This window comes from Myxine glutinosa, chromosome 2, assembly GCF_964187855.1.
Source record: "Myxine glutinosa chromosome 2, kmMyxGlut1.1, whole genome shotgun sequence".
In the NCBI taxonomy this organism is placed as follows: domain Eukaryota; kingdom Metazoa; phylum Chordata; class Myxini; order Myxiniformes; family Myxinidae; genus Myxine; species Myxine glutinosa.
Genome location: NC_136262.1, coordinates 49782813 through 49809958, shown reverse-complemented (window position 1 = coordinate 49809958; position 27146 = coordinate 49782813). Strand labels below are relative to the sequence as shown.

The window sequence follows — 27146 nt, the reverse complement described above, 5'->3', positions numbered from 1 at the left end:
CACCACCATCTCAGATAATCTCCCATCCGAAACCATGATATTTTAAACCCCCGATAACTTGCACACCCACAAACCTATCTCCTTCCAAATTTCCAGTTTTTCCTTCCTGAGGGTTTGCTTCTGTATCCTTCTTGTCCACTCCATGCATCCTCCCTTACCCCACTTTCCTCCCCATTTCCCTTATTTGTCCAAGTCTCTGTGTGTGTTATCCTTCAATCCTGCTGTTGGTGTTTCTCCCCTTTTTCCCCTTCTTCACCAAAAATAAATCCATTCAGTTTTCTCACTTCCACAAGCCGTAACCTTGTATAAAAAAAACAAAAACATTCTCAACTGGAAAAACAAAGATGTCCCATGACTTCTGCTATGATAGTATATGCTCTTTTATGTTAATGAACCAGTTCAATGATGAGGACTTTTCATGTTACAGTCGATGCAGTACATGCTCAATAGCAAATGATATGCTGTACAAGATGTATCAACGTTTATAATTGTAAATACATTATGTGCAACAAAAATGGAAGTGTTCGGCAGACGGAGAAAATGCATACAGTCAGCATGACAAGGATGATGAATCACTTGAAAAGCCCAGGATGTGGTAGAGATGTTTTGGAATAATAACGGAAGAGTCTTTCGAAGTTGAACTCTGGGTGGGTAACCAAGATGGGTAAATATCATTGCAGAATGACGTAGAGAGCACACGCTCAGCAAAATCCAGAATGCTGGCTGCATGGTCCGCCATCGCAGGAGAGGGCTCAAGCTGGTGGAGAAATTGGAATGATTAAAAGGAGTGAAAAAAGCAAAACTTTTGTTACATGAAAGAATTATTTATTTATTTTTTCAACTTTAACTCGCCATAAAATTATAGCTTAGAACCAAAAAATGTTTTTCTTCCGCATACGCAAAATAATGTCATAATCTTTAAAAGTGATGAGGTCATAATCAAAGTATATTACAGAGGAACTAGAACAGCACTCGGTAGAGAGCATACCTCCTGCAGGGTCACCAGTTTATGTTTTGTATCCCACTGATAGGCTGGATCTGGATTCAGACCTGAACTAAAAAACCAAACAAATACAGACCACAAGTACAAAAGCAGAGAACAGGGACATCGGGAGATCTGTGGGAGGGAGAGGGCTTGGGGGGAGGAGGCATGTGAATGGGGGGGAGGGGGGGTGGACTTCCAGGAAAGAAGTCGGTATTTCAAAAAAAGTGTACCTGGGGTGAATTAACGGGGGTAGAAAAGATCAAGGTTTTGGATGGGGAAAGATAAGAGATGGTGGTGAACAGCTGTTTTAAAGACCTGGAGGGAGGAGTGGGATTGAAGAGTGTGAGGGAGTTTGTTCCAGAGGCGGGAGAAAAGGGGAATGAAGGAGTGAAGGTGAGCAGAGAGTCTTGATTTGGCAATTTCACCAGAAGAGAGTTGCTGGCAGATCTTGTGTGATCTGTAGGAATATTTGGGGGACAGAACACAGATAGAGCTGGGGGAGCTAGGCCAGATAGGAGTCGGTAGAAGACAGAAAGACCACCAACCTGCCTGCGGTGAGTGAGTGAAAGGCCCTCGGAGTTAGCTTCATCGCGGGAGATTCCAAAGATTCTGAAAGCTTTGGTTTCAACAGCGTGAAGACGAGCTAGGTGTGAGGCAGGAGCACCAGCCCAGACGGGAGAACAGTATTCCATTGAGCTGCGGATGAACGCCTTGTATGTGGCGAGGAGTTCAGGTGTGCCAAGGAAGGACTTCCCACGACGGAGGATGCCCAGTCGGCAACTGGCTTTGGAGGCCAGCTTGGAAATGTGGTTTTCCCAGGAAAGATCATGGCAGATAGTGAGACCCAAAAGCTTGAGTGACAGAAATTCTTGGAGAGGATTGTTCAGAAAGTAGATGGGAGGGTTGTCCAGTCGGCCTTTTCTGAGAGACATAGTAAGATTGAGATTTGTCAGGATTGAAAGACATGTTCTACTTGTTTGACCAGTCTGTGATTTTGTCCAGGTCTGCAGAGAGTGAGGAGGCTGCAGACTGCCGATCTGAGGGATGAGGAATGGAGCGGCAGAGAGTGGAGTCATCAGCAGAGAGATAGAGAGGATTTTCCAGAGAGTCGGAGAGATCATTGATGAAGACCAGAAAAAGCACAGGGCCCAGAACACTGCCTTGGGGAACTCCAGCCTTAACAGGAAGGGGAGATGAGAGAAACCCATTCAGGGCCACACATTGACTACGACCAGAGAGGAAGTCCGCAAGCCATGCATGGAGATTTCCATGGATACCAGTGGAGGAGAGTTTGGTGAGCAGAACGGGGTGCCAGACCGTATCGAAGGGACATAATATGTCAAGGGAGACGGCTCTAATTTCCTGTTTGACATTGAGGACCTCCATCCATCGTTGAGACAGCAGAAGCAGCATGTCCAGAGTCGAGTGACCTGGTCTGAAACCAAATTGATGATCAGAGATCAAGCCATTGGAGAGGAGGAAAGATTTGATATCCGAAGCAATGATGGGTTTTTTCGTTATTATACAAAATCTTGGCCCATAGAGGAGCAATTCTGGGGGAGAGTCAATTCCAACAACAAAGCAATGCTAATCATTTCAAAGCATCAAAGCAATGTTAATTTTCCTTCAGAAAAAGATTTCATTTCCAGCCAGAAGCTAGCAGATTGTATTGCTGGCCCATATGGCTTCAGTCCTGAACTCCCCTTTTGAAGACACATTTTCAGTCGGGCAATTTCCAATTTCCGCAATTCAGATCCAGGAGGAACTTTCTGTCGAAAGTTGGGCTTTCCACTCTGACTGACCTTTGTACCGATTCGTAGTGATTCTTCACAACATTCAACTTGCAAAAGAACATTGTCCTGCACAGGAGGCAAAATGGCATTCCATATCTTACAATAACAGGAAACGCATGCTCCCAACTAGGTTTCACAATCCACTTTTCCTCGGTTAGACTCGATGAAATTCCATCGGGATGTTTTGGCTTTTGATGGCCCATCACCAACGTTTTCTTCCCTTTATTAACCTGAACTTTGCTTTCCTTGGAGCACAAATGAAAAACCTATCCATTTTCCAACTGAACTGAAGAAAGAAATGCAACTATGCCAGCCATGACAACACACAATGATAGGGGGAGCATGGTCAATGTGTGAGGATGAAGAGGTCACTGCTATAATACTGTTTCCAAGGTAACTGTAATCTTTTGCCCTCTCAACATCCAGTAAAGGCATGTGTGGTAGAGATGGAAACAGGGCTGGGCCAGTATAACCTTCAATGCGATCGAGGACTTTAACTTAGATATAAATAATATTAATTATAAATAAAATCGCTAAATAATTACTACATTTTTTCGGACCCAAGTTTAATTTTTTTTGCACAACCAAACTTACAAAATTCCACTTGCGATACGAAATGTCAAAAACAAAAACTCAGGAACAGTCAAACAAGAAGGTGAAAATGTTTCGACATGTACGATTTGTGAGGTTACCAAAAGAAAAACGACGCAAACTAGAATGGCATTCAGTAGAGAGCACACCTCCGCCTGGTTGGCCATATCACTCAATGGTGAAGAATCATTTTAAAAATTCTACTAGCTCTCGGATCTTCACCAAAATTGAATCGATCCTTCCTCGTCACACACACAACCTGTCCAACAAGTTTTGTCCAAGTCCATCCATAACCTTTTGAGATATCCCGCTATGTATCGTTTTTGGCCCAATCTCAATGGTGAAGAAGCACTTAAGAAAAATTAAATAATTCTCATATCCGAATCCATATTCAGATCTTCACCAAAATCGAATCAAATAGTTCTTGTCAGGCACCCAACCGGTCCACCATGTTTCGTCCAAATCCGTCCACAACCTTTTGAGATATCCTGCTATGTATCCTTTTTGGCCGTATCTCCCAATGGTGAAGATTCACTTTAAAAATTCTAGTAGCCGGATCCGAATCCTGATCTTCACCAAAATATAATAATTTCGTCCTTGTGACATATGCTACATCTCTGCCAAATTTCGTCCGAATACGTCCACAACTTTTTGATATATTTTGTTCACAAACGGAGACAGACAAACAGACAGAAAGGGGTGAAAACATAACCTCCATCCACCTTTGGTGGCAGAGGTAATAAAGATGACAAATGCAAATACTGCATAACAAAATGTTTTTATAACAGCCAACTGCAGTTTTATAAACTTTTGAAAGTTTTTTGAGATAAACACAGGCTCAACCTGGATTTGAACTTACCCCTTTCCAGAGTGATGTGGCAAAGTCAAGTCCTCCCGATGTGGAGAGAAGGCTGAGGGTTACGAGTCTCGCAGCCAAGTCGGGACAGAAAACCCTCAATGGGCACAATGCTTCGATAAGCTTCATGGATGCAGCCTGGTCTGTGTAGAGAAAACCCCTGAGTTTCTGACTTGCTTGTACGAGCATAGTCTGGAAAGATTAAGGGTGGGAGCTTCAAGAAGTATTCCAATCAGTTCAGGCAATATTGAAATATCAGGCAATATTGAAAAGGTTCAAATATAACATTTTAAATATCAACAATCATTCCGCCAAATAATTCCTAGCATCGAACATGATGTTTTCCACCACCATTTCATCATCTTACAGAATTAAAAAGTCATTTTACAAATCGTGTTCATGAAGCTATGACTCAGGTTCAAATGCCACATACTTACTGTGTTGATTTGTCTACAATTGTTCAATGTCTTTGTGATTCAAGTAAAAGTATACCTGTAATGAAATTGTATCTAAGTTGAACCCAGGTGTTATGCTCTCTCCAACCACTGAGAGGCGCCTATAAGAATTCGGACGACCACCGCTCCGATTCATTCCTGTGACATATATTCTGTGTGACAGCGTATACTTGAATGGTGCGTATATCTAGATGTTCCAGGCTTGCTTGCATTGATTGATAATTGCTGGACTCCTCCATGATTATGTAATCCTGATAGATGGCTTAATTATATCTTACAGGTGTTGCCAGAGATCGAATTTGAATTAAACCTACCTTGAGGACAATGTTGTGGATTTGACTTTTTACAACACTTAATTCAAATTCGTCTCTTCGTCTTGAACGAGTACGAGACACGAACGAGTACGACATGGCTCATAAGATGATCCAAGTGCCTGTCTTTGGAGCAGACCCTCAGGCGATGGACGTGGCCGCCCAGCTGACACATTGGCTGAAAATCTTGAATAATCAGTTCAATGCTCAGGAGGCCGTCACCAATGAAACAAAACTCGCTATGCTGCAATCTAAAGTGCACCATGCCGTGTACATGGCCATTGAACAATGTGAGACGTTCGATGCTGCTGTGGCTGAGCTGAAGCGCATCTACATAAAAAAACGAAGCATGGTCTATTCACGACATTTGCTTGCGACTCGACAACAGCCCACGGAGACCTTAGATCAATTTGCTCAAGACCTCCGACGCCTACTGAAGGAAAGTACCCCTGTGGTACGCACCCATGAAGAAGTCTGCGATTACCTTGTCCGCGATTCTTTCGTCTCAGGTCTTAGGTCACCAGTCGTTAGACAAAGACTACTTGAAGAATCCGATTTGACACTAGAAGAAGCCCTTCAGTTATCTCACGTGTATACCGAAGCACGGGAACAATCCGACGCGTATGAACGCCCATACGTCACAGCGGAGACATCTCGACAGACCCGGCCGGAGAGAGCTACCGCCGAGGTCGTGGATGCCGCCTCGGCACCTCCACTGGAATCGGAGACCACGGATACTCCCGAGGATCCCTATCCGGGCTCGACGGTGGCTGCTGCAGCAGGACGCAAGTCAGGAAGTAACGCTACATGCTATTTCTGTGGGAATCGGAATCATCCCAGGTCTGTTTGCCCTGCTAAAGATGCGAAGTGTCATTTGTGCACAAAGACGGGACATTTTGCAAAAGTTTGCCGAGCGTCGCGAGGCAAGCGAGCTCGCTCGACGATGAATGTGCTTATCTCCGAGCCCGCGGTACGAACGGCGCACGGCGCGCCTCGCCCGACTTTGATGGGGATCGCCCTTCTCCGTGGGCCCCGAGCTGAGAGCTCGACCTTGATAAGACTCGCCGCGCCGACTAAACAAGTGGCGCAAACACTTCAGTACGCGGCGCGACCGTCCTTGACGGGCATTCTTCCGACACCCTGCCAACTTCCGGGATCGGCCACCCGATCGGTGAATGCTGGCTTCGAAACTCCGCGCGTGGCATGAGTGCCCTCCGGAGGAGGCACGAACGATCTACAAGCTACTTTAATGGCACGAAAGCTGGGAACTTCATGCGTGGCTCGAGCGCCCTCTGGAGGCGGCACGACTGGCCTACAAACGACTTCAACGGCACGAAAGACTTTAGCGGGCGTTGGATCCACACGCGAGGCCTGAGCGCCTCCCCTCGACGACTCGATAACTGCAGGTCCACCTGGCCTGGCTCGTGCTATAATCCCACTCATGATTGAGGGAATTTTTGCTAATGCTTTAATCGACACGGGATCCACTGATAGTTATGTTGATTTTCGACTAGTGCAGAAACATGGATGGTCGATTCTTGGGACAAGACGCCGAATCTTTATGGCCTCTCAGGGGCTATGGCTTAGCACAAAAGGGGAAAGTCGACTGAAGCTTGTGATTAAGGGTCGAATGTTTCCAGATGTGCATTTAATGGTCTTACCAGCATTATGTGCAGAAGTTTTGCTAGGACATGATTTTCTCAAGCGACATGGACGTTTGGAAATGGAATTTGGTGGTACTGATACTCTTGCTGTGTGTGCTCTTGCAGGGATGGAAATTGAGCCATTGTCGCCGTTCCCCAATATGACCACGGACTGTACACCTGTCGCGGTTAAATCGCGACGCTACTCACGAGCTGACGCGCAATTCATTGCGGAGGAAACGGCTCAGCTACTAAAGGAAGGTATCATAGAACCTAGTCGGTCGCCCTGGCGGGCCCAAGTTCTGGTAGTACGAAGCGAATCGCATCGCAAACGCATGGTAATCGACTATTCGCAGACGATTAATCGGTTTACCCAGCTGGACGCCTACCCACTCCCAGGAATGGACCCCCTGGTTCGACAGGTGGCACAGTATTCGGTCGACAGAACTCTCGATCTACGTAGTGCGTATCATCAGATCCCCATCTCCGAGGCAGATCGCATCTATACTGCGTTTGAATCAGGTCAGAGGTTATACCAGGTCACCCGGCTACCTTTCGGGGTCACGAACGGGGTCATGTTTTCAGAGGGCTATGGACGACCTCATCGCTAAGGAGAACTTGACCAGTCTTCATTTATCTTGATAATCTCATGGTTTGCGGGTATGACCAGGAACATCATGATGCAAATCTGAAGCGCTTCCTCGAGGTCACGCAGAGGTATCGCTTGACTATGAATGAGGCTAAATGTCGCTAATCTGCTCGCACGATAGATCTCCTGGGGTACACCGTGACCCACGGCTCTGTCACTCCGGATAAGAAGCGTCTGCGACCCCTGCTCGATATGGCCCCACCCTGCGATCGTGCTTCGTTTAAGCATGCTCTCGGGCTGTTCGCTCATTATTCCAAGTGGGTACAAAATTTCTCCGTGAAGCTCCGCCCACTTGTGGACTGCGAAGCGTTCCCCATGAGCCTTGCTGCCAAGGCCACTTTTCATAGCCTTAAGTCCGACATCGCTGGCGCTGCTGTGGCGACGATTGGCGAAAATAAATCCTTTGTTTTGGAAAGTGATGCGTCGGATCATGCGATAGCTGCAACTCTCTCTCAAGGGGGGCACCCTGTGGCCTTCTTTTCACGGACTCTCTCCTCCGCTGAGCGGAGACATTCGTCTGTTGAAAAGGAGGCGTATGCCATCGTCGAGTCGATCAGGCGTTGGCGTCCCTATTTTCTCGGACGATGCTTCCAAATTATCACGGACCAACAGAGCGTTGCTTTTATGTACGACACCCAGCATGTTCAATGCATTAAGAATGAGAAAATCACTCGCTGGCGGATTGAGCTCGCCGATTTCTGCTACACAATCAAATATCGCCCTGGGAGGGATAACCTGGTTGCAGACGCTTTATCGCGGCCGGCGACGTGTGCGAGCCTCACATCTTTTGAGGACCTGCGCATTTTGCACGATACCTTGTGCCATCCGGGGTGACGCGTTTCGCTCATTTTGTGGGCAGTCGTAACTTGCCCTACTCAGTTGAGGATATTCATCAGATCTGTCGCACTTGCTCTGTATGTGCTGAACTCAAACCGCGTTTCTACAACCCTCCTATGGGAACGCTGGTCCGAGCCACTAGGCCGTGGGAGAGATTGGCGATGGATTTCAAAGGACCACTGCCGGCGTCACCGGCTTCGAGTAACTCTCGTTATCTACTCACAATCGTTGATGAGTTCTCGAGATTCCCTTTTGCTTTCCCGTGCGTAGATATGACAGCTGCGACGGTTTTCCGGTGCCTGCAGAACTTGTTTTCTATGTTTGGGAATCCGGCCTATGTGCATACGATCGAGGCACGGTGTTCCTGTCCCAGGAAGTGAGGAACTTCTTACTCCAGCATAATGTTGCTTCTAGCTATACCACTCCGTATAGACCGCAGGCGAATGGACAGGTCGAACGCTTCAATGGTATTATATGGAGAGCCGTTACGCTGAGTCTTAAGTCCCTCGGCCAAGGCCTAGACAAATGGGCTTGGTCGCTACCCGTGGCACTGAACTCGATCAGGACTTGATTGTGTACGGCTACCAATCAAACTCCCCACGAACGGATGTTTCATCACCCGAGGAGTTCGGGTAGTACCCGATCTTTACCTAGTTGGCTTGCTGAGCCGGGACTGGCTTTCCTCAAACATGCAGTTCGCATGAGTAAGTATCACCCAGTAGTCGATAAGGTGCAAGTACTCCAAGCTAATCCCGAGCATGCTCGTGTGTTGATGTCTGATGGACGCGAGTCAACAGTTTCCGTACGCCACCTGGCCCCTTGCGGGGAAATTGACGAACCAGTTTAGAAGTCCATGGACTCTCCCGTTGATCCACCCTTGGAGTATCTGCCGGTCTCCTCACCGCTAAATGCTCCCCAATCTGTAGGCCCTGTGGTGCCACCTCCATCACGTGACTTAGGCGGCTACTCCGACGCAGGGGATTCCGGTCTTGGGGATGTAGTACCCGGTAGTTTCCGGACCCGTGCCGGTAGGGAGTTCGCCGCCCCGACCACTATGGTTGGACCGACTGACATGGACGGACAACTGCTGCTCACTGCTATTATTCTGCTGCTATCTGCTGCTAGCTTGACACCTGCCTTAGCGGAAGTGTAGTTTTAACGGCGGGGAGAATGTAATGAAATTGTATCTAAGTTGAACCCAGGTGTTATGCTCTCTCCAACCACTGAGAGGCGTCTATAAGAACTCGGACGACCACCGCTCCGATTCATTCCTGTGACATATATTCTGTGTGACAAGTATACTCGAATGGTGCGTATGTCTAGATGTTCCAGGCTTGCTTGCATTGATTGATAATTGCTGGACTCCTCCATGATTATGTAATCCTGATATATGGCTTGATTATATCTTCCAGGTGTTGCCAGAGATCGAATTTGAATGAAACCTACCTTGAGGACAATGTTGTGGATTTGACTTTTTACAATACCAATGTCTTAAGGTTTTTACCCTGCATGTGATACATGTACAAGCTCTTACATGAGCTTCATATCTTTAAGAGGGAGGGGGCCTGTACCTCCGATCATATCCGTTACACAAACTCATCTTCGTTTGGAGTCCCACAATTAGATTATATTTACACCATGGAAGCAAAGGAGTCCATCACCTTTATTAAAAGCAAATAATTTATCATAGGCAAACAAGAACAGAAACGAAATCACAAATTGTAATGCTGTAGGCCAGTTAAAGAAGTTAAAGAACACGAAGAAGGGATAACATCAAATGAGGGTGGAAGGATTGAAAGGAGATACAGTATACCAAGAATGACCGCACTGTAGTCACAACCTGCAAGAAAATCCGGTAACGGGCTGACTGGGAAACGCATTTAATGAGCTGTTCGTGGAAACATTTCATTTAATTCATTTAATGAGCAGGGCATATGCAAAGATTAACGTGACACCCCTCATCCATGTCAGCCTCCACCACGGTTATATCAGAGCAAGCTGATTCGCCACACTGCCACAGATTGCTCAACACCAATATAGAGGCGTTCAAAAATCATGTAACACTTTATTTATTTTTTTAGTAACTTGCGTAACATAACACTTCATAACGCAACGCTTGATTACTGTGTGTTCTGACGGGCTTGATTAAACCTAACTCTTATTCGACATCTGATTAGCTTTTTTGGGGTCCCTCAGCGTCAATAACGCTAGACCCAAACAAGGCCAATTGAAATCTGATGCAACAAACCCAGGCAGTTTATAATCAGCAGAGGCCTTCCAGGAAACCAATATGGCAGCCATATCATTTCATCTCAGTGCTATGGTGAGTGGAGTCTAGCAACAGATGTGGGTATGGTGATCCGGCAGCTGTCTGACCAATGGGTGCACATTTCAAAAATCGACCCCAACAACAAAAACAAAAACAGCAGCAACACTAAGTTCTTGTAGACCTGTGACTAAAAATGAAAGATTTATTTGAAAGTACAATAACTGTGTGGATTGTAACAGCACCAGGAGGATTACTAGCATGATCTCAATCTCTCAAAGTCTACTTATTACATAATCCACAAAAAGATATGAACTTTAACATTTTCTTTTTCAACATTGCACAATCGCTCAATAACCCTAACCCACTCACCTTGACCATGATCTTATCTGCTGTGGAGCTCGAGAGGGAGGCAAGATCAGCAAATGTGCTTGGGAGTGAAGAAGCAGGTGGGAGCACACAGAGCCAAAGGGACATGTCGAGCCAATCACCTATAGCTGCCATCATCAAGGGGAGGTTGCTGTGCACTCTGAAATAAATAGCAAGCCAATACTACCCATCATCAATAAAACGCAAGTAAAAGCATAAAGTATTAAACCAAGTAACAAATTCGGCTCAATGCACACCTTAACTCTTTTATTCCACACCTCTCCCCCAATGAAAACGCCTTCGAGGGGTTGTGCTATCCCATTCTTCCTCCCAGGGATTAAATCAAGCAGGCAGTGCATCCCCTCCCTCATTCCCCATATGCGATCTTTTCTACCTCCATTGACCTTTCATAAACCAACCCTCTTACTTGCAGGTTACTGTGTGTGAGTGTGTGTGTGTCTGTGTGTGTGTGTGTCTGTGTGTGTGTCTGTGTGTGTATCTGTGTGTGTATCTGTGTGTGTGTCTCTGTGTGTCTGTGTGTCTGTGTCTGTGTGTGTGTGTGTGTGTGTGTGTGTGTGTGATATCATATTAAATATAAATTTTGCTTATTGGGTGCAAGTAGGGGAGTGTTTTAGGCACATACAAAATAAAATAGAAAAAAAACATTGATTTCATCAAAATGCCAACAGGTAGAACATCACTAGGCAACGCCGGGTACTCCTGCTAGTACAGGAATAAATTAATAACACCCCATTTTCCCTTAAACATGGCATGTGTTTGTTGTGACAAAAATGCGGAAACCTCCGTAGTTATAGGTTGGCAAAAAATTTTTTCGAAAGGGGCCTGGATGAAGGAGGCCCGAGACATAGTATTGACCCAGGGACCATTCTGGCTCTGTGGCCCTGGGTATGTACAGTCGCCTCAGCTGTCTAGCCTGGGTTTGAACCTCAGCCCAGCTATAAACTGTCACCCTGTGTTTACAGGCAGGGCAAGGTATCAACGTGTGTGCCATCTCAGGTGAACGTTAGACTGGGCGTACTATCTGGTAGCATTAGTTAGAGGACGTTAAAGATCTCATGGTGTCCTTCTCAAAGAGTAGGCAAGCCATCGTCACCCTGAACCCTGAACAAATAACAAACTCCTGCTCTAACCAACAGTGAGCACTGCATCTGTGGCACTACCACACCACTGCAAGAACAGCTGCTAACCTGCAACCGGGTGCTGCATACAAATGACGATGACATGCAAGTTAAATTCAAAGAACACTGTCCAATGATGCAAGTGAAAGGACGCACTGCGGTGAGTTGGCAACACTTTCAGAAGCCTGCTGAAAAATAGCAGCAAGTGCCACACAGTGGTGGCTCCAGGAACCGGCTTGAACATCTGGGAAAGACACGATGACAACATGGAAATATCACTGCACACTGACACACCACTGAAAAACGGTCCATCACTTCCAAACATTAATTGCATCTCCAGGAGCACTCCTGCCAGCCTTACTCGAATTTGATAAACCTTATTCAGTCGAGTGGTAAAGGCTTTACACAGCTTGTACTAGCAATTGAAAGTTTGGGTAGGTTTTACCTTCAATACGTGTGAGACAGAGAGGAAGCAGAGGATGCAGACACGTAGGAAGCAAAGACCGCCAAGGAGAAGTCGCCTTGAAAAGGATGTAGACAGAGGAATACATTTTAATTCGACACAACATATGGTGCAAGTGTACTTCCACAAACAAAAACAACATATTTTGCTGTTGGGTCGTGCACCCTTCAGAGATATTTCGATCACCCTTCATTGAGCGGGGTTTACGGAATTTTTTTCTGTAATTTCATATAGCACAGGCTATCGTACTATATTAAATAAAGCAATTCTATGTATGTATAGATGTGGTGTTGGCTTAGCGGTTAGGGTGCCGGCTTGGGATCCTAGGGTCCTGGGTTCGAATCCTGGTCGATCGCTGAATTAACACCAGGGGGGTTGACTCAGCCTGTCATCCCTCCGAGGTCGGCAAATTGAGTACCAGCTTGCTGGGATGAATGATCCCGGTGTGTACCCCGATTTAGAATAGGTACACCGTATCCCTGCGCATCGTAAGAGCGTGACTAAGGGTTGGCGTCAGGAAGGGCATCCGGCCATAAAAACATTGCCTCAAACAGGCAACCATGATTGTCATGGGGCCCGCAAGGCTAACCCCTGCTCTAGCGGGGAAAATGGCCTTAAAACGATCATCCATTCATTCATTCATATAGATAGATGCATATACATCTGAAAAATCAAAGAAAAAAGAAAAAAACAGGGCTACCCCGATCTCCACCAAATTTTGTGTATGTGTTGGTAGTGCCCAGGGTAGGTCATGGGTGCAAAAACATAAAAAATAAAATCCTCTCCCTTGCAGGTGGATGACGACCTATCAATGCTCCCAAAGGGAGTGTTTCTAGTATTATAAAACAAAACCAAAAAAATGGAACTAGGGAATTTGAATTTCAGGTTGAAAAACTGCTCCCCGATACTGGTTTTGCGAAAGCATACCTTGCAACATTTTGGCATCATAATGTACAGATGTCTTACAGGTGGAACTGTTTCCTGTATAATATATATTTTTATATTGTGCATATCTTTTGTAGTAAGTGGATATTCATTCCTAACACATGCCAATATACGTCATGCAAAAATACAAATTTTCAATTTCCTAATTTATTTTACGAGCAGGCAACCCTGCCCTCCGGCCGCAAGTAACCGTGTTGGCCTGCCTAACGTCTGGGGAGTTAAAGAAATGTAAAACTGTCAAGGATAGCACCGCGATCAATATAGTAATCACCACTGTGAGAGGTGAGGAAAGCATGTGATTTGCCACACGACTTAGATGGACTGTTGTTTGCTGACGCAGATAGACTCGATAACCATGAATGAATGAATGATCGTTTTAAGGCCATTTTCCCCGCTAGAGCGGGGGTTAGCCTTGTGGGCCCCATGACAATCATGGTTCCCTGTTTGAGGCAATGTTTTTATGGCCGGATGCCCTTCCTGACGCCAACCCTTGGTCACGCTCTTACGATGCGCAGGGATACGGTGTACCTATTCTAAACCGGGGTACACACCGGGATCATTCATCCCAGCAAGCTGGTACTCAATTTGCCGACCTCGGAAGGATGACAGGCTGAGTCAACCCCCCTGGCGTTAATTCAGCGATCGACCGGGATTCGAACCCAGGATCCTAGGATCCCAAGCTGGCACCCTAACCGCTAAGCCAACGCCAGGCTAAGACTCGATAACCATATACACAAATAATGCTGGGAAAAACTAATCGAGTGAATAATGGTGCTGGAAGAACGGTCACACCTAATTGGACAGTACCACGACTGATGAGTGAAGGGGAAAAAAACAAAAGAAAAAAAAGATAATTATTTATATATATACATATACATACACACACTGTATATACACATACACTGTATGGGATCGTTTTGGTAGGTGTAACAACGTTTGTGTAAGCATTCAAATTGATAAAGTAAAAACGTTACAAATATACAGGAGTGACCAGACAAACAGCCTCCAATGTGTAATTTATTTGTCTGCCTTTAGCAAGACAAAACAATAGAATTGGACACCATACTTTCCAGTATAAAAGTAAAGTAACTGCAGGGGTTGCCTACCGAAACTTCAAGTCTCCCTGCAGCCTTTACAAAGTCCCTGGTGAAAATTCGTATGAAATAAGAAACCAGCGGACTGTTTAGAGAATCCCCCATCAGAGACCTAAAGGAAATGGGGTGGGGGGGGGGGCAGAGAGGGAGGGGTTGGGGAGCAGGGATTATGAAATCGTTGAGTTTCTAATTGTTTGTAAAGGCTAATGAAAGAGCGAGGAAAAAAGAGGGTAAAATGGCAATGTACTAAAAGTGGGGCACAGTTGGACACAATAAGTAAGGGGAATAACGAACAGATATAGAGAACATTGAGGATGAAATGCACTAACTTACAGGTAAGAGGGTTGGATAAGGTAGGATTAATGGGGATAGAAAAATATCTCAGGGAGCAATAGCGAAGGACATGAGATGGTAGCGTACCACTTGCTCGAAGCCCGAGACACATAGAGGGGAGAGAGCAATTGAACAGTCTCCAGAAGACATTTCCACAAATTGGAGAAAAAAAAGGAACAAAAGAATTTGGGTGGGCACAAATCCTAGACTTTGGAGTTTAACAAGGATGGGTTTACTGGAAGAACGCATGCATCCTGGAGGAACTGGGCAGGTTTGAAGGGGAGAGAGACAGAGAGACAGAGAGACAGAGAGACAGAGAGACAGAGAGAGAGAGAGAGAGAGAGAGAGAGAGAGAGAGAGAGAGAGATTTAAACCGGAGGCAACATTGAGGCTGCCCTCCAACAACAGCAGAGATGTGAGCTTTGTCAAGAAAATGATCAGAAGGGCAGAGGAGGATCAGGAGAGATTGTATGGAAAGTTAGTAATTACCAGATCCAAGAGAGAGGACGTAACAGTTGCAGAAGTCCGGGTTGAAAAATGTACAGATTGGGTGAGATCCACAGAGACACAAAAGGCCATAGCTGCAATATTATGGCTGGTGATGACACTTTAAATTGGCACACATGAGAAAGAAAGTTTGGATGGATGGTTACGAGTTCATCCCCATTTACAAAAATTAGCATCATCATCATTGGATGGACACTAGACGACATAGACAAACATTAAGTGGTTTCGGATTGATAAAGACAACCAGAGCTAATCCAGAGGGCTCGGAGGGGAGAGGAATAGGAATTGAGGATGTGGGAGGGTTCAGGCATGGGGAGGGTGGACAAAGGATTTTCAGCAGGTGGACGAAGGGTTTGCCCGGGTGGACAAAGGGGGTTCAGACATGAAGGGGTCAATGATTGCGAGTCCACACTCACTGCAGACCAGGTGTTTTTTATGGGTATACCTGCTTGCAATTTAAACACTTCTCCAAGACTCACGCACTCTTGCTATTCAAACACTTCCATATGAAGTACAATTGTCACAAACCCTTTATGAGTGTCTGGTAGGCAGTGCATTGCGTTCAGTGCATGGCTTACACTTGGTTACCTAGGATTTAATATGAAACATATTCATTATGAAACATATTCAATATGAAACATATAACGTCTCCGGCCTTGCTCCCCCAGCTCTCTCTGTGCTCTGTCCCCCCCAATACTCCTACAGGTCGCACAAGATCTGCCTGCAAACCTCTTATGGTTAAACTGCCAAAATCAAGACTCTCTGCTCACCTTCACTCTTTCATTCCCCTTTTCTCCCGCCTCTGGAACAAACTCCCCCACTCCCTTCAATCCCACTCCTCCCTTCATTTCTTTAAAACAGCTGTTCACCACCATCTCTTATCTTCCCCCATCCAAAACCTTGATGTTTTCTACCCCCGCTAATTCACCCCAGAGTCCTTGCAGTGTTCATATGTTTTATTCCTCTCCCACCTCCCCCCAAGTCCTCCCGATGTCCCTGCTCTCAAATGTTGTGTTTGTGTCCTTCCCCCTCTCTCCCCATCCTGTCATGCCGCTCCCCTTGTTTTTTGTGTTTTGTGTGTCGGTTTGACTTTTTGTGTGATTAATGTTAGCTCTTTCACGAGCCTCGATCTTGTATACAAAAAAAATAAAAAAAATCGAGGCTGAATGTTAATTGCAAATGTAAAGTGGAGTAAAAAGGTGACGTGTCGATGTCGTAGTTAGATTATATACAGCTTGTGGAAAGATTGTGAGTATTTGGGGAAAAGTTATGGCTGCTTCAGGATATAGTACGATTACGCAGTAATGAGCAGTTTCTGCCTTCGTCCGGTTATTGAACGGTCTCGTATTTATGAGCGTTTTATAGAGGGGCGGGAATGTTTGTGAGCTGTGTATGTAGGTGGCAAGCGCAGAGCTCAGGGGAGCAGGGGAGAGTGGAAGGTGTGGGAAGGAAAAGCCAGTCAGCATTTGCTTCGCTTTGTGCATTGTATGTCAGTGTGTTCATGTATCGCTCGTATCCTATCTTGGAAATAAAATCGATTTTGACTATGCCCGACTGGAGTTGGAAATCCCAGCGTTTCACAGGCGGGGTGATTTCTCGATCTGCGTGCCGTCCCCTCGGATGGAGGTCAAACTGGAGTCCCGTCTGCCGGTATTAGATGGTGGATGTTAACTCGTCCTCCCATGGAGTCGTTTGCGAAGAGTGGGTGAGCTATCGCCGGCACCATTAACAAATTCCAAATTCCTACATAGTCAGGGCCCTCAGGGATATTTTGGTTCAAATTCTTCGAAAAGCATCAAATTTGGTGCAGATGTTGCCCATGCCATACTCTTTCGATTTTTGAAGGGCGCCAAGGGCGGTATGATCCAGGGACCATACCGGTCCATCCCGCCATGTCACCTGACCTATGACGTCATAATTAGGATATGCATCCAATCACATGGCGTACTATAAGTGGTCAAAGTTCAAAATGAATCGATCGAAAAATGAAGGCAGGGATCCATTTTTAAGGTTTTCATAAAATCCAATATGGCCGCCAAGTCACATGACCTATGACGTCATATTTATGACATGTATACAATCATGTATACATGAACCCGGATCATGATCGCACAAAAATTAAACACAAGGATATGGCATACAGTTCATAAAACATCAAAATCCGTACCTTTGTAATTAGACGGATGAACTGCATATGCCTGAAAATTAGGAAATAGACATGTAAATATTTCCTCTAATTGTCAAAAATAAGGTCAGAGTTCGATTACCCAACTCAGAAACATAAAATGGTGAACCTCGCGTAAATCTTGACAAAAAACTCAAAAACCGACATGTTTGACTCAAAAATGACCTTTAAGATGACCTTGAGGGTTGACCTTGAACTCGAATCATCAAAATAACATCATAATTGGATTCCTCGACCTCGAAAACCCCTGATAGGTGGTATCATACATGATTCCAACCCTTTTGGTTATTTAACTGATTTCCCTCTAATCCGGGTGGCGGCCATTTAGTATTTCGCCAATATGGGGCCCCCGGGGGGGGGGGGGGGCGCCCGTCTTGGCACCCGTAAAAAATCAAAAGAGTATGGCATGGGCAACATCTGGTGCTTTTGGAAGAATTTCAACCAAACGGCCCCAAAATATCCCTAAGGGCCCTGACTAACACCAAATACCTAGTCGAACCTCGTAAATGACTTGGGCCAAACAATTCCCCCAGCCAACCCCACAAGAACATGGTAGAAATTGTGCACATTAAAGAAGATAGATTTTCCATAATATTCAGCTTTGCTCACACTCTAGACATATCGATCAAGAATCAGCTTGCTTCTGGAAAAAATAAAAATAAAAAAAAATTCTTTATACATCTGATTTAAGGCATTATGCACTTAGAACAGCATCAGCAATGAAGGATGAACAAACTATTTACTTTAAAATTCCACTGCAAAATCAGTAATAAATTATACTTCTTAAAGGGGACTTTTCTTGGGGCACTTACCTCAGGAATAACATGACTGCTTCAAAAATTTCTGAGTGAAGGGCACAAGCTTCAGCCTGTGATTTGAAACAAAACAAAATTATCAGCAATGGATGGTATGGCCATCACAGGAGAAAGAACTAACAAGAAAACGACTGATCAAAAGAGCAAAAACAAAAAATTCAAGAGGGATTAAATAATGGTCGAGACATTCCTTCAGTGGTTCAAGTTACAAGATTCCTCACAAAATGCATTATGGGCAACCACTCATGATTTTATTCATCTCTCATCTGCCTGAAATGCATACAGCATTGGCATAGATGCCAAATGACGCATCTTTCATGGGTTTGTCCATTTTGTTTCTGAAAACTCAGACCCATTTTAATATCGTCAAAATCCATATATATATATTTTTTTGTAAACTGAATCGAGGCTCGTGGAAGAGCTGAAGGAAACTATGATCAATTTTAATAAGGCAATGTTTCCCTTATATTCTACTCGCAAGGATTGACACACAGACTGATGTGTGGCCGGGGGCGTGTTCCATTACCAATCAGCTTGCTATCGCTTGCTAAGCCAGCCGTTCCTTATCAACCATTTTGTTGGAGTGCTTGCTCGAGTGCTTAAGCCACTTGGCAAGTGCCCTCCAAGCTGATTGGTAATGGAACACATACACACCTGGAGTAACCTGCAGCCAATATGCAATGCATCCCTCGAGTCAATTGGCTGTGTGAAGTCATGAGATATCTCTCACCTAAGGTCACGTCACCACCCTCCAGGATTTGCGTGCAGTCTCACTTCCAATTACCGTATTTTCCGTTGTATTAACCGAGACTGTGTAATAGCCACACGCCTGTTCTTCACCCTCAAATATATATATATTGTTATGTTTGTGGGAATGTCAATCATTTAGGAGTAGTGTTGTTTAGGGTGTATTGTATAGAAGTGCCAATTCTGCTGTGGATCCCCAAATAGGACCTTTTCGTATTTATTTTTCCATTTTCTTAAAGTTTACCCCATATCCACTCCCTTTACACCACGTGATTTTAACTGTTAGTGCTGGTGCACAAAACAGCTTTGGAAACTATTCAACCCTTTTTTTTCAAGCAAGAAAGTGTGGGAAAAGGGTAAAACGAGAGAGAAGAAGAGAATAAACAAGAGAGAAGAAACGGCTCTTGGCGGGGTGGTGAAAAAGCGAACCTTGCTCGTGGTGTGAACGGCTTCGGTGAGCTTGTTGGTGTGAGAGACTCGACCTCTATGAAACTTTCTGAAGGATTCATTGTGCATGAAGGATGTGGACAAAAAGGAAAAGAGCTTATTGTGTGGAAAAAGGTGCTTGTTTGGGGTGGTGAAAAAGCGATCCATGCTTCATGCTGTGAATGGGCTCGGCATGTGCTATATCAAGGAGTCGACCTCGATGAACTTCCTGAGGGATTTTCTGTGTTGTATGAAGGAGGTTGATGAAAGGAAAGGGATCAAAGGATAAAGGGATAAAGGGATTGCAGAACGTTGATGAACCTTGGTTCCCGCCAAGCCCCGCTCTGACAAACGTTGATGAAGCTGCTCTTCAAACAGGACTGAACCCCATTCCATTCCCATACTCATATCCCGTTTTATTTCAATTCCCCGCAAATATTATGTTATTAATTTGCCTCCCTTTCCTTACCCTGGGTTAGATAGCGTGTTGTGTGTGCGATGTTGTGTGTGCGATGTTGTGTCGGCCTTTCATATCGGTTGTATAGGAACTGTGTTAATTGTTTCATGTCATTATTAATACATTAAGTCTGTCATACTTATCCTTATATGATTTGATTATTGTATAGTTTGGCATTATTTGAAGTAAATTGATTGTATTTCATTTTGTTTGATTGATGTTTTTCGGATCGGGTTGCAAGCTCCCCTGAGCTGCCAGGTTGGCCGTTTAAGCCGTTTTGGCCAAAGGTTCAAGCTTCCAAAAACCGCTCGGCCAGCTTGCGGGCCTCGACCCGGCGACCAACTCAGACTGGCGTTCGGCGCTCGCTGATCTCTTTTACCCAACTCGACCAACTCCCGCGCAACTCACTCAACCAACTACCGCGCAACTGCTCTGAACCAACTCAGACTGGCGTTCGGCGCTCGCTGATCTCTTTTTCCCAACTCAACCAACTCTCGTGCTCTCCCACTCGAATCAACAACGCGCCACTCCTCTCAACCAACTCACTCCACGAAAGTTCCGCCGCCCCTCGTATCACTCCGCGGCTGTGACGTCAGCTTTGGCGCGCCACCCAATCAGTGGCCTCCACCGAATCACAGGCCTGTGGTGTCGTCATAGCACGTGGCACTCAATCTGGTTAGGCCCGTCGGGGGTGCAAATGGCGGCGCCCATGCGGCGGTGTCCTGGCTGGTTTCCTTTCGCCGGTTCTCTTTCACAGTCATGTCAGGGAAGGGCGTTATTTAGTGTTGCGCTAAGGACTTGTCGGAATGTCTATGTTGGTCTGCAGTGCCAAAAGGGACAAAGGTTTGGCTAACCAGGTGTGGACACACAGGGGCTCTACTCTTTAATCCCTAACTCTACTTAACACACGAACCTCCTGGTAGATTCACAAGTATACATCTTAACCCGACAAACGCCTACACATGAAGAACTTATTACAGGTAGTTTTCCTTACCGCAACACACGAAGCATGTTACCTATTCAGATCTAGCTGCTCTACATATTGCTCTACCCCGCCAGACATAACAATATACGTATATATATATATATATATATATATATATATATATATATATATATATATATATATATGTTACAGACGCGGCTTTTAGATGTTATATTGACCGAGCGGTGGTGTATTTAACCGCGTCCGAACAGTTCCTCCCCGATTAAAACCCGATTCCACCCGACGTTGACCAGATCGCCCCACAGATATTCAATCGGGAAATCTCTAAAGCGACCGAAAGAGAATGAAAAAGAAGAAGAAGAAGAATACGGAGGAAGAACAGGTTTTATTATACACACACAAGCAATGGATGGAAGAAGCAGTAACACAGCGAATCCTTAACTTACACTATTCATTTTTACTTAGCCCCAAGACAAACGAGCAGGACAGGACGTTCACACTTACACAGGGGATAATGCAGGCAGGTAAGGCTTGAGATGGAGGCAAGGTCGGGAGGCCGCCGTTCGCAATTCCTCGCGGTTTTGGCGGGAAACCCTCGTCGTGTATCCGCTGTGGTCGACGGCACGCGCTGGTTCGGCACACCTGCTCCTCTTCTGGGGTGGGGCCGTCTCCCTCCTTTCAGCGCGTCTCTCCAAAGCTGGTCTCCTTGCCGAGTACCTCTCCTCTTTGGCTTGGAGCGTTTCGCATCTCACCGCCTCTCTTTGGTGCAGCCTCTTTGCTCCTCTCCCAGGGTCATCTCCAGCGCATCTCTCAAAGCAGTCCCTTGCAGTCGCTTTTATCACCTCGAGCGAAATCAAGCCGCCGACTCCGAGGGCACGCCTACCGGGTCACTCACCGCGGTGTTGATTGGCTGTTAGGGCTGGTTCACTCCTTCCCTCTTATGACGAGGTGGAGACACGCCTTTCTTCCCCAACCCTACCTCGTGGCCAATGGTGGTTTGAAGAAAACCGGCCAAAATGCGGAAGGCAATTGGAAGGGAGGTTTTGGGGAAATTGGAAGGGCCTACGCTTATTTTGTTTGATACAATGCAAAGTCAATCTAGTGGGAAAACACATACTTAGCCTACATGGAATACGGAAATACACTATTTAAAAGATATATCGTGACCTGCGTGTACTTTTCATGCAATTTAACTAGGACGCTGACTGCGACCATTATTTACATTACAGGGTGGTACCGTACGTTTGTAACGTTCACATTGTAACGTTTTCACATTCGTTACACTTCCTCCAAAATTGTTACACTTCTCAAAAACCGTTACACTTCTCAAATTCGTTACACACTTCTCAAAATCGTTACACACTTCTCAAAATCGTTACACTGCACCCCCCTTTCTTCAGGTCCGTTCTCGGGCCTATTAAACTTTAACTTAGTGTGACACGTAGGTGTAATTCCCTCTACAATTAACCTGACCCTGAGTGTGACAATTTTAAAACACAAATAAGTATGTCCCCCTATTGCATTGCATCCTGTCTAACAGACTCAAGCCCACAGCTAACCGAATTACGGAATTATTCTCAAACTATACATTTACGGTGGGGAGCATTATTTACAATGACGTGATTTCTTATTTACAACGCAACCCAGGACCTGTGTTTTTTTTTTTTTTTTTTCTTTTTAGGGAACAAGAGAAAGAAATTCCTGTTGGGAGGGAGGAGACAGCACGCATTGCATCGATGCACCAGTACCAATACCATCAAAGCACCCAAAAGCACCAAACACCACAAAGCACCCAAAAGCACCATCCAGTGCGCAGTCACCATGGCTCATAATAAACACAACAAAACAACTGGTGGTGGTCTTCTCTTTCTCTGCTGGGCCGATGTTCTTCCCGACGTCTTCTGGCTTCATGCGGCCTATTTGGACATAATAAAAAGCACAACTTGTGTCCATTTTTATTTAGGGCCTCAGGGGCCAACTAAGGGTGGTCCACCTGTTTGGCATAGGTGATACCTTACCGAGGTCCGCAAGCAAGATTCCCTGGCCACTATGGCCGGTTTCCAACAGAGGTGCCCTGCCCCAGAACCTGGGGTCCATCAAGTGGTACTTGGCCGCAGAACAGCGGTCCATAAAGTGGTACATCAACGCAATGCATGCTGGTTCTGGGAATCTCGGGCGCACAATGGCCACCTCACGCACGCTCCCATCGGCACCCAATGGCGCACAGGTCATGTGGGAGACAAAAGAAAGACAATTGAGCGAGGGGTAAGGTCACAAGGGTACACGTCAATAAGGCAATGCAAGGTGAAATGCGTACGGAGGCCGAAGTGAGAAAGCTCGTCCCTACCGTACGTCACCCCCCTGTCACCTACCCTACCCTTGTTCTCACCCCATATGTACAAAAATCTACACATTTACAAATTCGTCACTACTGTCACGTCTTCCCCATATTTCCCCTATACCAAATTCGTCTCCACAATCCCTTTACTTCAAAATTTGCCATCACCAATTCATCATCAATCCTCATAAGGAGGGAGAGATGGAATTACGTACAATGTCACACCCACGTCATGATGCGTCTCACAATCCAAACATTTGCATCATAAAAAATAATCAAAACATGGCATGGTGTGGAGTACCTGTCACCTCAGGTGAGTGGATGCAGATGGTGCGAGGAGATCCTTCATCCTAACTATCCTCTAAATGACTTTAACACACTTTACACTACCCGGGGTCTTTCCCTGCCAATCCATTGGCCAACTTACACTATGGGTTCTAATAACCAATTCCCATTGCCCAAACTGTGGTGCTTCTCAATTTGGGGTCTCACTCCCCCGATTCATCTCCCGGTGCTCTAGCACAATTTCTGGGCTGCGACGTGTACCTCTCCCAACAGGTCTACCCACCTGCACACCTCCACCACTGTAGTTGCCACCCGAGCTTACCTAGCTCCTCACCCTAACCTAACTACCTGGGGACAGCCCCTCTCCTGGCTCTGTCACCCCATGGTGCCCTCTGGCACTGGGCTACCCGGGTCCGTCCTCCGGATCCTCGGGCTCCATCCACCATCCACAACAACTACTACCGGCTCCCAGAGCCCACCTGCGGCCTCACCTGGCCGACATCCTTACAGTGGTGGAGTGCCCAAACCAACTACACACACTAACAGGCTACACGCCCAGCCATTTCCACAACACCAATGCACCCATTCACATACCATTCTGTCACCCGCACCACAGATGCCAATATCCAACCACAATTTACCTGTACCCTCTACCTAACACTTACACTACCCGCCCCGGGTATCCGTGATGGGGGTCCACTCTTCCCCCATTCACACCTTCGCACCATCCACTCCACTCCACAATTTCCACCATTCTCACTCCACGACCATCCAGTCCAATACTCCAGATATTCCACACTACCATTTATTCCACACAGCCACATACACCTGTTCTTCATTCACCTGTCGTTGCACACCTGTGCAATCATACCTGGTGCCACCTGCACCCTCCTTTCTTCCTGGACCATTTGGTCAACACAACACGTAATCACCACTACTCCCTCATACACTGCTCCACACACCTGTTCAGTTGCACACCTGTGCAATCACACCTGTTCCATTCTCACCTGTTCAATCCTCACACACACGGCATCATCTCAGCTAACTACTCCCCTCTGAAACTTGCGCTTCCCAGTCGTCCCTTTAAACTATTGCGCTCCCACGTCATTATAATCCACACTAATCTACCTGCGTCCCCACTACAGGTATCAGTCACTAACTAAACTTAACGTTACCTAATGTCATCTTCGCTAGGGCCCTATCAATATAACCTAACCCACCCGGGCTAGTTTTCACTGCCATACACCCCATAAGCTATTGCTCCTTTGCCCCACCTGTGAGGGATGGTGGATTTGCCATCCCACCACATCGGGGGTCTCTCACTATCAATTTTGTTCGTCCAGATTTCCAACCAATTCAAAAATTTTCCATTTACTGCCAATTCTATTCACTTTTCTAAATTTCGTTTCAAATCACTACCATCATCATCCGTCTACTTATTACATCCTCTCGGTGCGCCAATTCACCTCTACAGCCCGGCTTCGTACAGCCGAGCCATGAACGCGGATTCTTTTGTGCTGGCGGCTGGATGCGTCCCGCATTCGGGGCAGGGGCGGGGGCTTACCCGGGCCGAGATCCCACGCATCACCTCGGCGTGGAGCCATCCAATGTCCCGATCTCGACCTGCCGGCACGTCTCAACAAAACGTGGTCGCCATAGCGACCCTTCCTATCCAGCCGCCCGCTCCGCCTAGTGGAGCCCGGCCGCGGCCGTTCCACGCGAGGCCCAGCGTGGATCGCGCACGGCGGTCCTTTCGAACCCGCCGTGGCTCGGATCCCCGCTGGTTCTCGCGGCACGCGAAGCCCGGCACGCACCGAGGGCCCGATTCGGCTATAAGTCGCCCTAACCGCGAAACCGGTTACCGTCGACGCTTCACCTGGACGCTGACATGCATACGCTACCCCTTTCTTGCTCATACATGCAGCTGTTCCCATTCTCCTCGTACCTTTCCTTACACACCTCGGTACACTCATTCCGTTCGCCGACTTGGTCACACACCTGACCACCGAACACTTTGGCACACATTCGTTGGTCGCACACCTCACCAACACACCTCTTCGCGCCCCCTCCTCGGTCACTTCCTCTGTGACAATCACAGGTGTGCTCTCATTCGCACACCCAACCACGTGCCTCACTACCAACTCAAATGTGCCTTCCCACACACGCTCTACCATTCCAGGTGTGCATCCTTCCATTCCAGGTGTACATCCTCGCTCCCCTGTCACAACCAACTCACGCTCCGTTTCACTCTCACTACTCTCACCTCCACTCTTGACAGCGCACTCACCCTTACTCTCGACGGCACACTCTTTCCTCATGCACCCGTCCGTTACACACTTTTCTCGCGCACACCCTCCCGTTACATCCTCTGTAACACTCACCACAGCCGTACACTTCCTCGTTACATCCTCTGTAACACTCACCACAGGTGTACACTCTCTCGTTACTTCCTCCGTAACACTCACCACACCGCGCTTCCATGTACCCCCTCGCACACGCGCTTCGACCAACTCACTCTTGACGGCACACTCACTCCTCGGCGTGCACTTTTTCCTCACACACCCCATGGTCGGACATTCTCGCACACCTTTTTTCGCACACCTGACCTGTCACACACTTCACCAACGGCCTTTCACGAACACCCGGATCCAAACCAATCCCCAAGCCGACTGAAGCTTTCCTCACATCATATACATTGCCACTCACCTCCGTACTTCGTCTCCGCACCTCCTTTGCCACCTGCAAACTCTTTATTTGGTTAGTGAGCATCACATCATGATTTGAACACAGACCTTGTACATATTCCATTACCTCCTCCTGGATTTCTCTCTTAGTTTCTGTCCGTCTCTTCTTAATTTCACTCACCTCTTCTTCCACTTCCTCTAGTTTTTGTTTAACCTCTTTTATTTCTCGGTGCGTCCCCTAGGGCTACCGTGACCGTCTCTATGTGCATCCTCACCTGCCGGTCCTTTGTCTCCATTATCTCTGTCACCTCCTCCACCCTCATTGTCAGTTCCTCCCGTACCATCTGACATTGCCTCTGCGTCGCTATTAATTCGTTTTTAATTTCTTTTTGTGTCGCCTTTAACCCTCCTAGTACCGCAGTGTTCTTTTGAACCTGCTCCACTAACTTCGTTTGTCCCTCTGTCAGCTGTTCCACCTCCTCCGTCAGACCCTCTATGCCCCCTTGTAACTTAGCCGTATTATTTCTCACCTCTTTCTCCATACGCTTCTCCCCTCGCTTTACCTCCTCGCGCAGCCCCGAAACCTCCTCACTTACCCCTCGTCGTATTTCCTCCATCTCTTTTGTAGATGCCACCCTCATCTGTCCCAATTCATCCCTCTGAGCATCCAGTTTGGTTTCTACCCCGATTTTCACCTCCTCTATCTGCTCTCCCATTTGTTTGATTTCCCTGGCAGATTGTTCCCCTATTTCCCGCAATTTGTCCTCCATTCTATTTTCTAACCCCATTAACCCATTTTTCACCCCCTCTAACTGATTCTCCTGGGCAGCCATTCTGTTTTCCACCCCCGTTAACCCATTCTTTACCTCTTTTATCCCGTTGTCTAACCCCTCAAAATTTTTGTCTACCTTCTCACCGGTACCCCTCGCTTCGTCCCTCATTACCCCCATCTGGTTTCCCATTACCCCCATCTGGTTTCCCATTACCCCCAATTGGCCCTCCAATCGCTCACTCTGAGCATCCATCC

At 46.5% G+C, this 27146-nt stretch overlaps 1 protein-coding gene across 2 annotated transcripts in view; it reads right to left on the bottom strand.

Moving 5' to 3' along the window:
* Positions 1–364: 364 nt before the first annotated feature.
* Positions 365–27146, bottom strand: part of FANCC (FA complementation group C) — a 47242-nt gene continuing 20460 nt past the window's right edge. For both annotated transcript variants that reach the window (XM_068108234.2, XM_068108235.2), the window contains 7 exons: positions 18234–18289; positions 14409–14508; positions 12340–12415; positions 12051–12138; positions 10759–10915; positions 4229–4417; positions 365–757 (listed from right to left, as the gene is read on the bottom strand). In XM_068108234.2, coding sequence (XP_067964335.2) covers positions 551–757; positions 4229–4417; positions 10759–10915; positions 12051–12138; positions 12340–12415; positions 14409–14508; positions 18234–18289 — 873 coding nt within the window. In that variant the 3' untranslated portion in view covers positions 365–550. The remainder of the gene's footprint in view (positions 758–4228; positions 4418–10758; positions 10916–12050; positions 12139–12339; positions 12416–14408; positions 14509–18233; positions 18290–27146) is intronic.